The 14,143-nt window shown below is 41.1% G+C and overlaps 1 protein-coding gene across 1 annotated transcript; it reads right to left on the bottom strand.

Annotated features, from left to right (window-relative positions):
- Nucleotides 1–1,467: 1,467 nt before the first annotated feature.
- dmrt2a (doublesex and mab-3 related transcription factor 2a) lies at nucleotides 1,468–6,611 on the bottom strand. Its single transcript, XM_072281109.1, has 3 exons — nucleotides 6,267–6,611; nucleotides 5,497–5,599; nucleotides 1,468–2,534 (listed from the first exon to the last, which is right to left on the bottom strand). Exons 1-3 carry the CDS (start codon nucleotides 6,609–6,611, stop codon nucleotides 1,468–1,470), a joined length of 1,515 nt encoding a protein of 504 aa, XP_072137210.1.
- Nucleotides 6,612–14,143: the final 7,532 nt, after the last annotated feature.

Below are 14,143 nucleotides of genomic sequence, written 5' to 3'. Positions count from 1 at the left end.
TATTCACTCCAATAATAAGACTTCAAATCCAACCACCTTTCAAATGTCTTCTCAAATCATGGCTTCCTCTCTACCATTGCAAAAATAAAGCCCTTCAGTGCACTTCGTTCATATTCTACACTTCTGCTCTCACCTCCAGCCTTCTAGGACAACATACATAGAGTTCCTTGTCTTTATCTTCCACTCCACTGACTATAACATTGTCTACCATTTCCATCACATCCAAAGAGATTCCACCACCAAACACATCGTCTCCTCTCCTTCCATTACAGTGTTTCACAGAGAGATTTCCTTTATGTGTCTCTAGTTCACTCTTCAATTCTAACCAACAGCACCACTCCCCCCTTACAGCACGTTTCCTTGCAACCACAAGAGATTAGCTTGTCCTCCTTTCACCTCTCCTCTTCTCATGAACAAGTGACTCATACAATCTTTCCAGGTGAAAAAGTGATTTACTTGCACTTGTTCCAGTCTAGTGTATTGCATTCTACATTTACCATGCGGTCACATCAACTCTAGAAAAACCAAACACAGACTGTGCAACCATTTTGCAAAAGGCCTGTGTTCAGTCCTCGGGATGATTCAGATTTCCTGTTGTGTGCCACTTTGATCCATCCCTTCACTTCTACCCTGACCTATCAGTTTGTGTCCTCCTATACTACTACAGTGAAGCCCAACGTAAGCCTAAAGAACTGTACCTCGCCTTCCAGACTCAACATTGAACACTACAAATTCAGGAAACTTTATTTCTCTGCCTGTATCAGTCATCCATCTGTGATATTTATTCAGTTTGCTTGTGCTTTTTGTGAGTGGGGTATATGCCCATGCCAACATGCTGGGCATGTCTTTTCTACTTTGTATTTTGCATCTCCTGAGCTATTTTGTTGATGTGTTTTGTCCATGATTGCTCTCATTCACCACTTGATAAGTTTATTCCCATGGACATCCTGATGTTACGCCAGTGGAAATATTCCCTTCCCACAACCTCCCTGCAATTCTACTATCTCCTTCCATTTTGACAAACGGTCTACAACCTGAAACATAAACACTCTCTCTCTCTCTTCCCACAGATACAGTCTGACCTGCTGAGTATTTCCTGTTCTATTTGTTTAAGGTTTCTGACATCTACAGGCTTATTTTTATATATAACGTTCGTCTATTTTCTAATGTATTCTTTCACTATATTTGGCGAGAAGAAAGTTTTAAGTCTTTAGTTCTGAAATGTCTCTTTATTTTAGCTATACGTTTGCTTTTCAGTGCATTAAACATTGATATTTTGTATTTCTCAAAAAAAAGAACTCGATAAATATACTCTCGCAAGATCTAAAGTACACAAACCATGCTGAACTCTGTACATAACAATGATCAAGACATATACATCACACATTTACACAGAAGGCAAGTTTGGTCTCAGAATGTAACTGAAAGCAATATGAATTCGAAGCAGTACGGTTTGGAATATGATGTTTACTGAAAAGTACGAGTTAGAGAAGGCGAGGGTCTTTTAAGAATTGATTCAACAGAAAACGAGAGCGACTCGGGGGTTGAGATTTTTGTCCCCGCTTGCTTAGAACCCATCAAACTGGTCAAGTGCTTCTCAGTGGAATATTTGTAGGTCTGGTTTTCCTTAACAGCGTGCTCTCTGTATTTCCTGGCCGCCTCTTCGAGGATGTCTTTGCTGATGAAAGCTTTAAGCTCAGAGGCTGGTTTCTCATAGTAGCCGCCGAGCTGCGTCAGCAAGGGTTGGCCCGAGTTCAGTTTGGCTGCAAACGGCGGCAGCGAGTTTTCTTTGGCAGACTGGTTGTTCGGTGGCTGCAGCGGGGGTGACGGGTCGCCCTCGGGAGGCTGCGAGGGGCCTTTCCTTGGCGGGGAGAAAGCCGAGCGTTCACAGGGCATTTGCAGCGCCGACATCTCCCGCAGTTCGCCAAGCGCATGCTGCATCTCCCGCACTTGCCTTTTGGGAGAACCCTGGCCATCGCTGAGCAAATGGCTTCCCGGCACCAAACTGCCTTTAGGGTCCCAAACAGTTGCCGGTTTGAGACTCTGTATGGCGCCACTGGCATTCAGCAGGTACTGCTGGTATAGAAGGGCGTCGCTGATGCCACCGCATTTTGGCCAGACCATCAACCTAGGGGCCAGCGGGTACTGGCGGTAGGTAGTGGCCACGCTGACGTTAGAAGAGATGAGTTCCACTGCTCTGTCCGACCCCGAGTACTGCATGGTGAGGTCGAGGCATGAGGGGATCAAGTTGCAGTGCTGGGGAATTTCTTTAGTGGGCCGATCGATCTGTGGGGCGGTGTAATTGGATTTGCAGGAATTGTAGTCGGCGGCGTGCACCATGCCGTTGGGGAGGAAGAAAGCGGCAGCAGCTTGAGCGGCCTCAATCATCTCCCTCTCCTTGTACTCCCTCTCCATCATGATGCTCTCTAACTCCTTGTCGGCAAAAGCACGCCTCTTTCGCATCCGATCGCTAACAGGAGGGGGCAAAGGTGGGCTTCCTCTCATGTAGGGGTCACTCTGGGCTGGCCGATATCCTAGAATACAAGAGGAATCAGAAAGGTGAGCAATGGGGGATAGCGGAAACGGGAAAGGATACAACTTTCTTTTGGAGAAGGAAGATAAATAATGATGCGCGTTGCAACCGAAGGGAACTGCCTCATGCTTTAAAGTCCCAGACCGCATAGTCCCAGATGCACACTCCCAACTCTAAATCATCTGCACTGTGGCCGCATGCTGGTTCAGCTACATGACAGCAGTGAAGGGAATAATTTAGTTCCCTCGTTAAACACTACCGTATACATTGAATTGGGGCAAGTGCAGCTAATGTACCTCAGAACCAACTGAACCAACGTGATGGGCTTTTTCCCATTTCCAACACCAGACAGCTTTAAGTGAAACCAATTGTCAGTGAGAGATGCGGAGCGGAGAGGCCCATTTCGGCTTCACCGGCTCCGTGCAGACTATCGAACACCAGTTTATACTAATCCTACTTTCGTATTTCTTTATCTCTCGTGCTGTCATAACGCCTACGTGTTTCCGTCACTCCCCTGCATACAAGGGGCAAACGACAGAGGACAGTTATCTACCAACTCACACTTCTTGGGGCATGGGAGGAAACACCGAGTGTTCGTAAGGAACCCACGCGGTCGCAGGGAGAACGTGCAAACTCCACACAGAGAGCACCAGATTTTAGGATTGAACCCGGGTCTCTGGCGCTGTTAAGCTGAGGCATTTGGACAAGATGGACTAAAAAGAACGTTCCGTGCCGCAACTTTATGCGATTCGACAGTGTGGCGCGGGTTGAAATTCTTTCACACTCAAAGTCGGTGCTGAACAATTCGGGGAGCGGAAGTAACGACGCTGCTATGCAACCTCACCCAGACCGTGTTATGCTGGGAAGTTTATAGTCTCGGGAGGGTACTGGCGGAAAGAGGAGAGCGAATTGGGCAGCTCGACCAATCAGTTCAAAAAAAGTGTTACCAAAATAGGCTAGTTTGTTATTGTCTTCGAAATATTAACAAAAGACGCCAAAAAAAAAAGAACTGGTCTCGAATACTGCCTGCCCCTGTGATGGACGGAAGCATACTTATGCAAGGTGCACGGGAGTGGCTTTTACATAAGACGATGTAACAACACCAATGCTATCTCGTCTTTATTTATGGAGAAATAGTCAATAATAAAATAACTCACGAAATTGAAAGCATTCTGCCATTTTTTAATAGTTATATCAGTCAGCCTTGGCCTCTTGTATGTTGTATTGAATTTTATAGAAATGATGTCAGGGAGCGTTGTAATGTGGTTGCATACCCCGTCTCGGATGTATTTGTATTGTGCGTGTTCAGCAATGCTAATAACTTCGTACAACTCAGTTGCAATAAGCACGTGTAACCTCGCTCACTACATGGAACTGCTATGGGTTCCCTGCTGAACCCCTGATATTCAGTCTTTGCGGATCGGCTGCAGGAAAACGACTATTAAGGGTGCTGGCGAAAAAGTGACATTGATTCTATTCCGAGTGTTGGCTACCGCTTCATAAAAATAGAATTAAGTTTTCACTTTCCCCTGAAACAAACGAAACACGGAATGCAAATTGAGACCTCACTTTTACGACCACAATGTCCATTAATCGACCGCTGACCTCACTCAACCGCCCCTGTAGATTCCGCACCCCGCCCACCAAATTAGCACAGATAATCTTATTCAGAAGCGAAATGTGGTTGCTGCGTTCTCGACTGTTGACCAGATGACAAGGAGGATCATTTGTGACAATTCGTTTATTATCCCGTTATTATGACCTCCAATTGCCAGACGAAAAAAAAGCTCTAAATCATTTTCTTACTGAGTAAACAGCCCTCCTTTTCCTGCCTAATGATAAACCTCGGAACAAAGCAGAACGTCAGGTGAACGGGCTAACATCCTGGGTTAAGTCCTGTTATTTTTTGCGAATTTGGGGTGAAAATAGGGCGAATTAAAATGCAGTCAACCATTGCAATAATATGGCCGCTTTATTAGCAACTAGATGACGTGGAAGTATGAAACTACTATCACTTGCAATAACGGGCAAAAATTAATAAGTATCTTGGACATTAGGCCGCAAAGAATCCTAACTGTTCTCTGCTTTGATAATTACTTTGTATACATTTTAAACGTGTAATAATTTCAAATTGCTGTATAATCTTTACGCTTAGTTCACCTACTTCTATCTTTACTTTAAGCATTTTGATCTCAGTTTGATCGAGCTGATGTCACTGACTGGCTCTATCAGTGTTCATACTTCTTATTTACCCAAGTAGCCCAGCGGGAAAGCTAACCTCCTTCTCCAGCATTTAATTTCAATTAACTATCGAACTTTGACTGAATGTTTCCAAGTTTCACTGTTAAATGGTGACAAGTTCCGATTTAACGAATATTTTCAGCTTTTGCGCTTATCTACACAATAATTCACAACAATGCACCAGTACACTAGCAATGTCACCTTTAATATTGCGTTTTGTCCATTCGGTTTACAGGATCCCTTACCGTATGTACAGCATTTCTTTAGATTACATACACACACCGTTCCAGGTTCATTATTGTAAGCGCATTCAGTTTTGCGGTTATTGACTTAGTTATATTAAGGCAAGCAAAAGATTGCCCCCCCCCCCCCGCCATTCGAATTCGCATTTGTTACTTTATCTGAATCTATACCTTCACTGGTTACCGGAAACCTACAAACTGCGGGAAGCATGACTACAAATCAGTTTTTTTTTAAATTTAATTACTCTCATTCGCCATTTGAACAGTGTTCCGAACAGCATACGGAAATGCAGTAGCCCATATTACCTTCCAAAGAACAGCAAGCACAAAATATGCCTGTGTGGTTTTTCTAGTAACTCCCTCTCCTGTCAGAACAACTAAATTAACACATTTGTCCATCTCTTTCGCATACCCACCATCGATACATAGCAGTTAAAAAAAGACATATCTTAAGGCTGTTTACTGAACTGTTGCGCTCACCTTCTAAAATGCTCTTAGCCAGCAAGCTCGGCGTCCTCAGGTGTTTCTGGTACACGGCCCTGCGTTCTGCCAGGTTGTGTTTGCTCAATAATCCTTTCTTATCCTTCAAATAAACGAAGGTCGTGAAAAGAACAGATTTTCAGATTTGGTGATGAAAACGTACAGGTGAATTGGGTGAGACAAGAGAAAAGATCCTAGCTAAATGGGGTCTCTAGGTGTTGAAAACAGAAATTACATTCAATAAAAAATATCGAATTATTGCAAGGAATCCAGACGAAATGCTTGAAGTTGTCTAAAATGTATTGCTGTCAATTTTCGGCTACGAAAGGTTTAATTGAGAAGCAGAACCCCCATTTACTGACTAAAGTGGCCAATTTTTATACCAAGCGGTCGCGCGATTTAAGTTAAGGAAAATCATAATTATTAGTTAACTGCTTTTTATTTGAATCAACTAATTCAAGTAATGCAAAAAATCAGTTTTCAGTAATAAAAGCAACAGTGCCCGAGTCAGGCCCCAGGCAGCCGTAGCGCTATCTGCCTCGCTGGCCGATCACTTTCTATTGGACTATATATAGGTTCAAATCAAGTCTTCAACGAAAGATAAACATGGACAGATAAGATATATCACATGTATTAAACAAACACGGCCTAAATAAGAAATGTATACCAACATCTAAGTGGAAACAAGTTAGTTTCATTGAGTTTCTTTCACACAACCTCTCCCGGGTTTGACCTTCCTGCCCTTGTAACACAAACAAATCGCAGCTCACCTCAGTTGCCTGCTGCCTTCGGAGCGCCACCTGAGCGGCCATCACTCTCTGCCTCTCCACAACCAGGAGGCAGTTGGCACACTGACAGTCCCTCCACCGACAGAACCGCTTGTGGCCCTTCAGGCACGACACCACCCCGTGATTTCTACAGCGGGCACATTTCGGAGTTCGGCTCAGTTTCCTCTGGTCTCCGTTGGTTCCCATCTGTTTCTTGCCGATCTCGGCCGGTCCATCTTCCCTCTGGCCCGACACGTTATCGGGGGAGTCGGCCAGATCTTCATCTTCGACTTCCAAGCTCTCTACATCAATTTCCACCTCCAGTCCCTGCTGGCCAGCACTTTGCATCTCGGCCTCTAACTAACTTGGACTTGTTAAAGGCAGGGTTACAAACTGTTGTCTCTGTTAAACTCCTTCTTCTTTACCAAGCAATGCAGAACCGGCGAGATTCACAACCAGAGATGGCTTCAGTACTGCAAAACGCAAGGAAGCCACATTATCAGTTGGAACAAGATCCTCTGAGAAATTTCTACTCAGGTAACGACAGCAAATAGGCTGTTTAATTGCTAGTAGTCATCCGAACAACCATCAAGATAAAACAACCTGCATTCCAATGTGTCCTGGAAAAAAAAGCGATAGCATTTTCTTATCTTTCTTTTTCCCGTGTAATTCTAACTGGGAAAGAGAAGTACGAGCGCGAGCTGCATATTTAGTGCGACTTCACGCTGTGTTAAAAAGTGCCGAACCACAGCACCAGATCATGTTACTGATAAGATCTTCATATACACAACCAGGTGTCAAAAAAATCACATTATTTTACAGGCTACTTGAAACAATCTTGCCGAAAATCGGAACGTCGTTTCAGCAGAGTTGTACTGTCTTAAGAGTTTTTAAAGAAACTTAGGAAAGTATTGCAGATAATTTTGCACATCGCATGGTACATAATTACTTCGCTTATATTGTCCAAACCAAAGGAAACTTTTACCTGCAAGTTGTAAATGTAGCGCGGGAGATAGTTGCCTGCTTGCTGTGTTCAAGAAAGATTTGTTCCGACACTGTCAATGAGCGCTGGCGCTTTAAGGGAAACCCGCGCGGATCGTCAATTACCGGCTTGTTAATATCAGCACGGGGTCAAAGGGGACCTGCCTGCCGATTGGATGGTCCATAGGCAAGGCAAACGCTGATTCGCTGGAGGCTGTTTCCGACAAACAGGGAGAATCAATCAAATTGCCCTAGTTTCCACGGACTATCTATTCAAATATAGAGGGAAATATAGATCATCCAGGGAAGTGAGGCTATTGCTTAGCGATGTAGTTTTAAATGGAGACAAGTATTAAATTGGGTTCACAAGAAGTTAGCAGCATTATAAAGAGTAAAGACAGATTCTTGTACAACGTATAAGAGACAAAAATGGAGGAAATCAATTTATAGTAATAACTTGTACGTTCGTTTCTGAACTTTAGGTATCTGAACTTTAGCCGACTTTCTTACGTAATATTTTTGTTATTGTTTAAGACTTGCTTACAAATACTGTTTCTACCTCTGCATTTTTTTCAAGCGGGTGTTAAACTGGGATAGTGGAAAGTTTGAAGAAAAGTACCGAGTTTAAATGCTGTGACTAATATAAAGCAGTGAAACATAAAATTTCAGTCTCAGGAAAACTTGTCTTCGATGGCGAAAAGATTACCAGCATGTCACAGGCTGAAGGGGTCGCTTTTAAGTTCCGCTCCTTTTCGTGGACGGGCACTACATGTTAGAGGAGTCACTCGGTGTTGGTATTTTCTCTAACAGGACGTGACAGAGAGGGCATTCTTTTGAATGAAGTTATAATCTTAGAAGCCTAATTTCAGAAATTAAATCAGTATTTCGAAATGTTCGAATTTTGGTCTCTTTTGCATCGTAGCATCGACTTAATAAAGTGATAATTTTTGCCAAAACAAGCAGTGAATTAGGCGTATTTTATTTAGGGGTGAATAACATAGGAGATTCGTGGTTCATATTTTATAATTGACGGAATCTCTTAAACGGTGTGAAGAACAGAAGACAGTCATTTTTTTTATATATAAGACAATACTTAAAATACCCAAAACATTCGGGATTAAAACCATTCTATACTGCATCTTATCGTACTTAACTTTCAAAAGCAAATCCTTGATTCCAGAAGACATTGACGGTAGACGAAAAAGAAAGACGCGAAATTCGAACTGAAAACACAGGCATGATTATTTTCAAATATAAAAAGTTAAGTGCAAATTGAAATGCATTTCTGACAAAAACATTGGTTGTGTTTTCTTTAAAGGTTCCAATCAATAGTTCAAATCATAAATGCGACGAGACTTCCAAAGATATGGGAATGTATAGTTCATTTGATGTCATGGTGTTCAACGGCAAATGACGGGTGTTAATTGGACTGATTGAAAAAGATTGCAGAAAGTCGTTTCACGGGAAATAAATCCACGTTGAGGGAAAAGATTAAGAAAGCGATTATAAAGCTTGATGATAAAGGAACAAGTGAACTTTTTCTTTCATATACAGATTGTTATAAAGTGTGCAAATGTTTAAGTTAATTTTGCATGATTTTTCTTTAAATTCAGAATGACGTGGAATAAAACTTGTTTGGCTTTTAAAAGAGCGAGTCATATGTTGCGAGTACTTACGGTCCGGCTGCCTTGGTGTGTACAATTCTAATATAGATCTCCAAGATTATTTTCGATGTTGTAATAGATAGCTGCACAGCTGCGTGTGTGCGGACTAATTCGTAAAGGGAAAAAATTGGAAATTTTGAACACATTAAGAATCATGAATAATTACTAAAATAACGACCCTGGCATTATAAGATGCATGGTCATTCTGCTGGGTTCAGTGGTTGTAATTCTTGAATTAAGCTCCAGAAAACCACCCAGGAAAGAAAAACGTGACGGTCACTTTTGAAATCATTATTCCCAAACAATTGTTTTACGAATTACTCTATTAAAATAAGTATAAATGTTTTCTTTATTACATTGATTAGAGAAAAAATACAAACTATTAGGTAGTTTAAAAATCACAGATGCATTGGCTCTGTTTAAAGACAAAGTGTTTACGTTTGACTATCAAAATAGTGTGTCATTTATGGATTTTGAAAACTGAGCCAAACGCTATCCTGATTAATTATTTCTACGATTGCGACACTGTATTAAAGACATCTATCTATCGTTACTAAGGCTTTCTCATTTTAACAACAACATTGTAAGTACTGTATATGCTGCGAAGCACAGAGTCAGAAACAAATAATCGAGAGCAGGAAAATATTTAATATTTTACAATTGTTGATAAACGCCCACGTAAAGCACTAAGATATAATTCGGAGAAGGAAAGAGAACAGTTATTGGAGGGATGTATTGTATATGCACGCTTCATATTTCACGTCGAACGTTCACTTATCCAACGAAGTTGATTGAGTGGCCCCTCCATGTGTCGGAAATTGATGTTGTTACGTTGACCGCGCCACCTTTACTGCAGAATGTGGAAGGACCTATATGATGAATCCTATCAAAAATACTCGTTTTCTAAGTTGGAAAAAGTACAGATAAAAGGGCCATTATCGTGAACCTGTCACAAACCAAGATGACACTCTTGGCTATGTGAACTTATTTTACCTGCACTTCACGCGATTCGAGTTTGATGCGGGTTACACCAAACAATGGTGTAAAAATGCAGAGTAAGGACACCGCATAGAAAGACTTACAGAAATTCTGCGGTTCATGGCAAACATTTCTCGCTCTATAACAAAGTTTCTGATCTGAATGATTTTCGACCAGTAATGACCAAACGGCATTTGGAAACTTGAAAGTCCTTTTGCCCTTTTTTGCTACTGTTTAACTTTCTGGCATGACTAAAATGTAAATACCGAAGGAATTCGCTTTTTTACCCCAGGGATTTGACTTAAAAGCTAGAAGCATGACCACGGACTTGTTGGGTTGAGGAACACAGGTCTTTTTTTTTGTAAACCGATCCCAAATAACGAAGGCAAACTTTTGCCCCAGAATGCAAACACAGCGTACATCTAAAGAGTGCAGGCAGAAGAAGGCCCAATAGCAAGGTCAGGACGTGTAGTTTTCGAATAAAGTATTTTCCTTCATAAATAAAATCAGGGCAGAATTCATAATTGCATGTTCTTCCTATTTCCCTCGGTTTAAACACTCTACTTCTCTTGTGTTTAGTTAGAAGTATTGCCACGGCCAATTCCGTTAGCTTCATTTGCACTCACGATTAGTTAGCGCCTTCCGATTTCTTTCAGGTCTGACTATGATTGTAATGGATAGCGCGATTACCAGAATGGCTAGTGTTGAGTGGGGAGTAAATGGGGGTGGGGATTTGAAACAAAATACTATCTTAACAAACGGAAACTCTGCGGTGTATATGCGCTCGCCTTTTAATGCAAGAATTGTGACGGCGTATATGCGGGCATGACGAGCTAAATGAGACGTATATCTGCGCACAGCAAGATCTCACAAACAGTAATGACATAACAGCCAGGTAACTTGTTTTAGTGGGGATAATTAAGCGATATATGTTGGCCAAGAGCGTATTTACAAGCGACAAGAGGAAAGTACCTGTAATAGGTTGTGATAAAGGTACCTCAGTAATTAGAATGAGTGTGGAGTTACTCTCTCTGATTAGAATGGACGTAAAGTTAACACAAAGGCTCGAGTGGATGTTAAAAAAAGTATGGTTGCAGGTGTACGGGCTGACCCTCTCACTTTAGCTCCGATATATTAGCGTGGCTCGCAAAACTGCTGCCCTGGGTGCAATTTGCAAATGAAGAATGCTTTGATCGTTCTCCACTGACATTTTTTCAGTGCAGATTACATTGCCAAACTTCGGACAGCCTGCAGCCTTTTCGAGCTAGAGTTTACGAGCTAATTTGAAACAAATTGCCCCAGAACAGTTGTGCAGGTAAACGGGAAGAGTTTTATTATTTAACTTACTACGAGAAACAGATACATTCTGAGCAAAATCTGCAGAGTTTAAGCCTATTTCCGTTCTTCAGTGGCATTTATATTTCATAAAGTAAATCATGTAAATGCCCTTTGAAGGCGACACATTTGCAATGTTATTTCACATATTTGGATTTTCTTATTTTTTGCTTAAATTACGACTGATTACCGACATAAATGATATTCAACTGGAACTGAAATCTCAATTCCACCGAAGTGTTATTGCCATCTCAATGATAGATTGCATTTATTTTTTTTCTTCTGTAGGATTTAATTATTGTTAAAAAAAATTCTCATTCGCAAAGAAACTCTGATCCCTGCATTGGAGATGGTTTCCGCCAATCACTGATGGGGAAAAAACTGAACAGCATCCATCTATTTCCCAAATTAAATCAAACGTGTAATTTGAGAATCTCCTGCGGTTTAGACTGTGAGTAAATGGTCTGGTGTCGTCAACTCATTTATTAAAACACACCTTTCACTGAGCGTAATTGATATATTGTTTCGCATTTAAAAACGCTTATTTCCACTTTTAAATTCACGTTGCCGACAACCCCAATTATCCCTGTGACGTGTATAGTATCTCTTCGTGATAAAGGGAAAATAACAAAGTTGGAAACAATATACTTTGCAATTTGGTAGTCGTCATTTCTTCATAGCATGAATTGTTTATTTTTTTCTCCATGGAAAAGTGCAAGTTAATTTATTTTCTGTCAAGGCAGAAAATAATCTTTCTTAAACAGTCGAGTCTCGACTTTTGATCAACTTAAAATGTAAATAACTTTTGAAGTTAACATTAGTCTCAGTTACTCAGTTAAAAATTATTATTTTTAAATGAAACGCACTAAGCGAAACAAAAGAAAACAGGGTAGATACCCTAAGAAACAAGCAAAGGCCTTTGCATACCAATGAAAATAGCTACATCTTTTTTACAGATGGTAATGTTTTCATTTAAATGTTCTTGTCTGTATCAAGTATACAGGGTAAAGTCATCAGTTTTCACCTTAACTCTTTCGGAGCAGATCGACAGTTCGGTAGGACAGTCCTCTTAATTTGCAAGCGTCCACGGCTTTATGGCGAACCAGCAGAGTTGGTCTTCAATGGCTGGAATGTTCCGTTAGGGGCCGCTGTACTCAAAGCAATGGCGAAGTCAGCAGATGTGATTGACAGTTTCAGAGCCCCAAAAGGAAGCAACAAAAGGCTATCAGGACTCACATAAACATTTGTGACATGTTTACAGTAGGTGCTAATATATTCTAATTTTAGTAATTAAATTTGGAGAAATCACGTCGCTTGATGCATAATTATCAGTACCATTAAATATTCGTTGTACTTATTCACAATAAAAATCTTATTTTCGATTCTATTTGTAGATATGCCGGTATTGTTTACGGTCGATGATGTTTCTGGGAGAGTACTAGCTTGTAATTCACAAAGAACAGAGACTAAAGCGTGAATGAGCTATCGAGATTACCCTTTTGAATCGTTTTGTTTTATTATCGAGTGGTTTAAATTTGAGGTAGTTTTGCGTGAGATTGCCGCAAATGACCGAAGCTTCAAAGATACCGAAATTTGAGGCCGTTGGCAGTGCAAAAACAGCTTGGATCGAGAAATTATTGCTGTGATGTCTGTCATTTCCGCCCCTAAACCGACTAGAAGTATTTGGATCCCGGTTTGAAAAAATAAACAAAATATTAAATCGAGAGATTCCACTTCGACTTTAGAAAAGCCTTGACGTAACATTAATGTAATGAAGAATACTGGGTGTACTATGCATAGAGGCGTGGTATGGCCCTCAGAGTACATAATGTTCAGCATTAAACAATTAATATTTCAGTCAAAGCATTCCCCCCCCCCCCATGACACGATCGTCTTGAATTTTGCTGTAAGTGTTATTTTTAACAGTCAACTTTTGCAAAACGCTGTCAGGTCACTAATATTTTGGACTCCTTTTGCTCCATTTTGCTGGCCGTTATTATGTTTATAGTGCAATAAGTTTAGAAGTGCAACCAAAGCCGATTAAAACCTGGCTAGAAGGGAGTTTCAACTCAACGGCCTACCTGCGAGTCATGCTTAATTATTTTTTGAATTCCAACAATTAAAAATGTAACTACTCTTCTCAAAGTGAATTGGAGGAGATCTCTTCTGCATCCCGAATATTTTCCTGCCTTTTTGGAATTCAAAGGAAATCGCAAAGTAACATCTTAAAGTAAATTAAATAACTAACGCCCCACAAGATATTTCTCAGACAAAGTGTTGTTAACAAGTCCCGATTCTGAATCTAAAGGGTGAATAGTGACGAAATAAATGCCATGCGGTGTTTTAGTCAAGGGAGACTGAATGAGGAGAGCAATCCTCAAATCCAGTCTTCAGAAATTTCACAAAAACGGCGAAGTTTCAAATGACGCATTTGCTACAGCCCATTAGCCTTCATTCCCGGTAGCGGCTCGCCACTGGGTGTAATGGGAGGTAACCGGAGACGGGTAATTGTGTTAGAATCTGCAGCTCGCTATCTCTGGCTCGCTGTTATCTTGACTAACATTAGTTGCCTGATGGATTGCGAACACGTGCATAGCTGAGAGTTCCACCGGTGCCAGGACTGTCAGTCCTATCAGTTACACCGCGCATGTGGTGAAACAATGTTTATTCTAGTAACTGATCAATACGCTAATGGTTTAGAGTTGCTGAAATTAAATAAGGAAAATTAATTACAACGAAGAACTGCTTTGAAGATGATGGATAACGGGAAAATAGGAGGGGAACTGAATTTTCCAGGGGAAAATCAAATATTAGTTATTGACGATTATCACTTACTTACGCCCACCACCACTAGTGGGCATAGGCCGCCACTGCAGCTCGCCAGAGTCATCTGTCCTGGGCTAGTCCTTCAAATTACCCCCA

The sequence above is a fragment of the Mobula birostris genome, chromosome 17 (genome assembly GCF_030028105.1).
Source record: "Mobula birostris isolate sMobBir1 chromosome 17, sMobBir1.hap1, whole genome shotgun sequence".
In the NCBI taxonomy this organism is placed as follows: domain Eukaryota; kingdom Metazoa; phylum Chordata; class Chondrichthyes; order Myliobatiformes; family Myliobatidae; genus Mobula; species Mobula birostris.
Note: the sequence above shows the minus strand (reverse complement) of the source record. Positions and strands in the feature narration are given on the sequence as shown.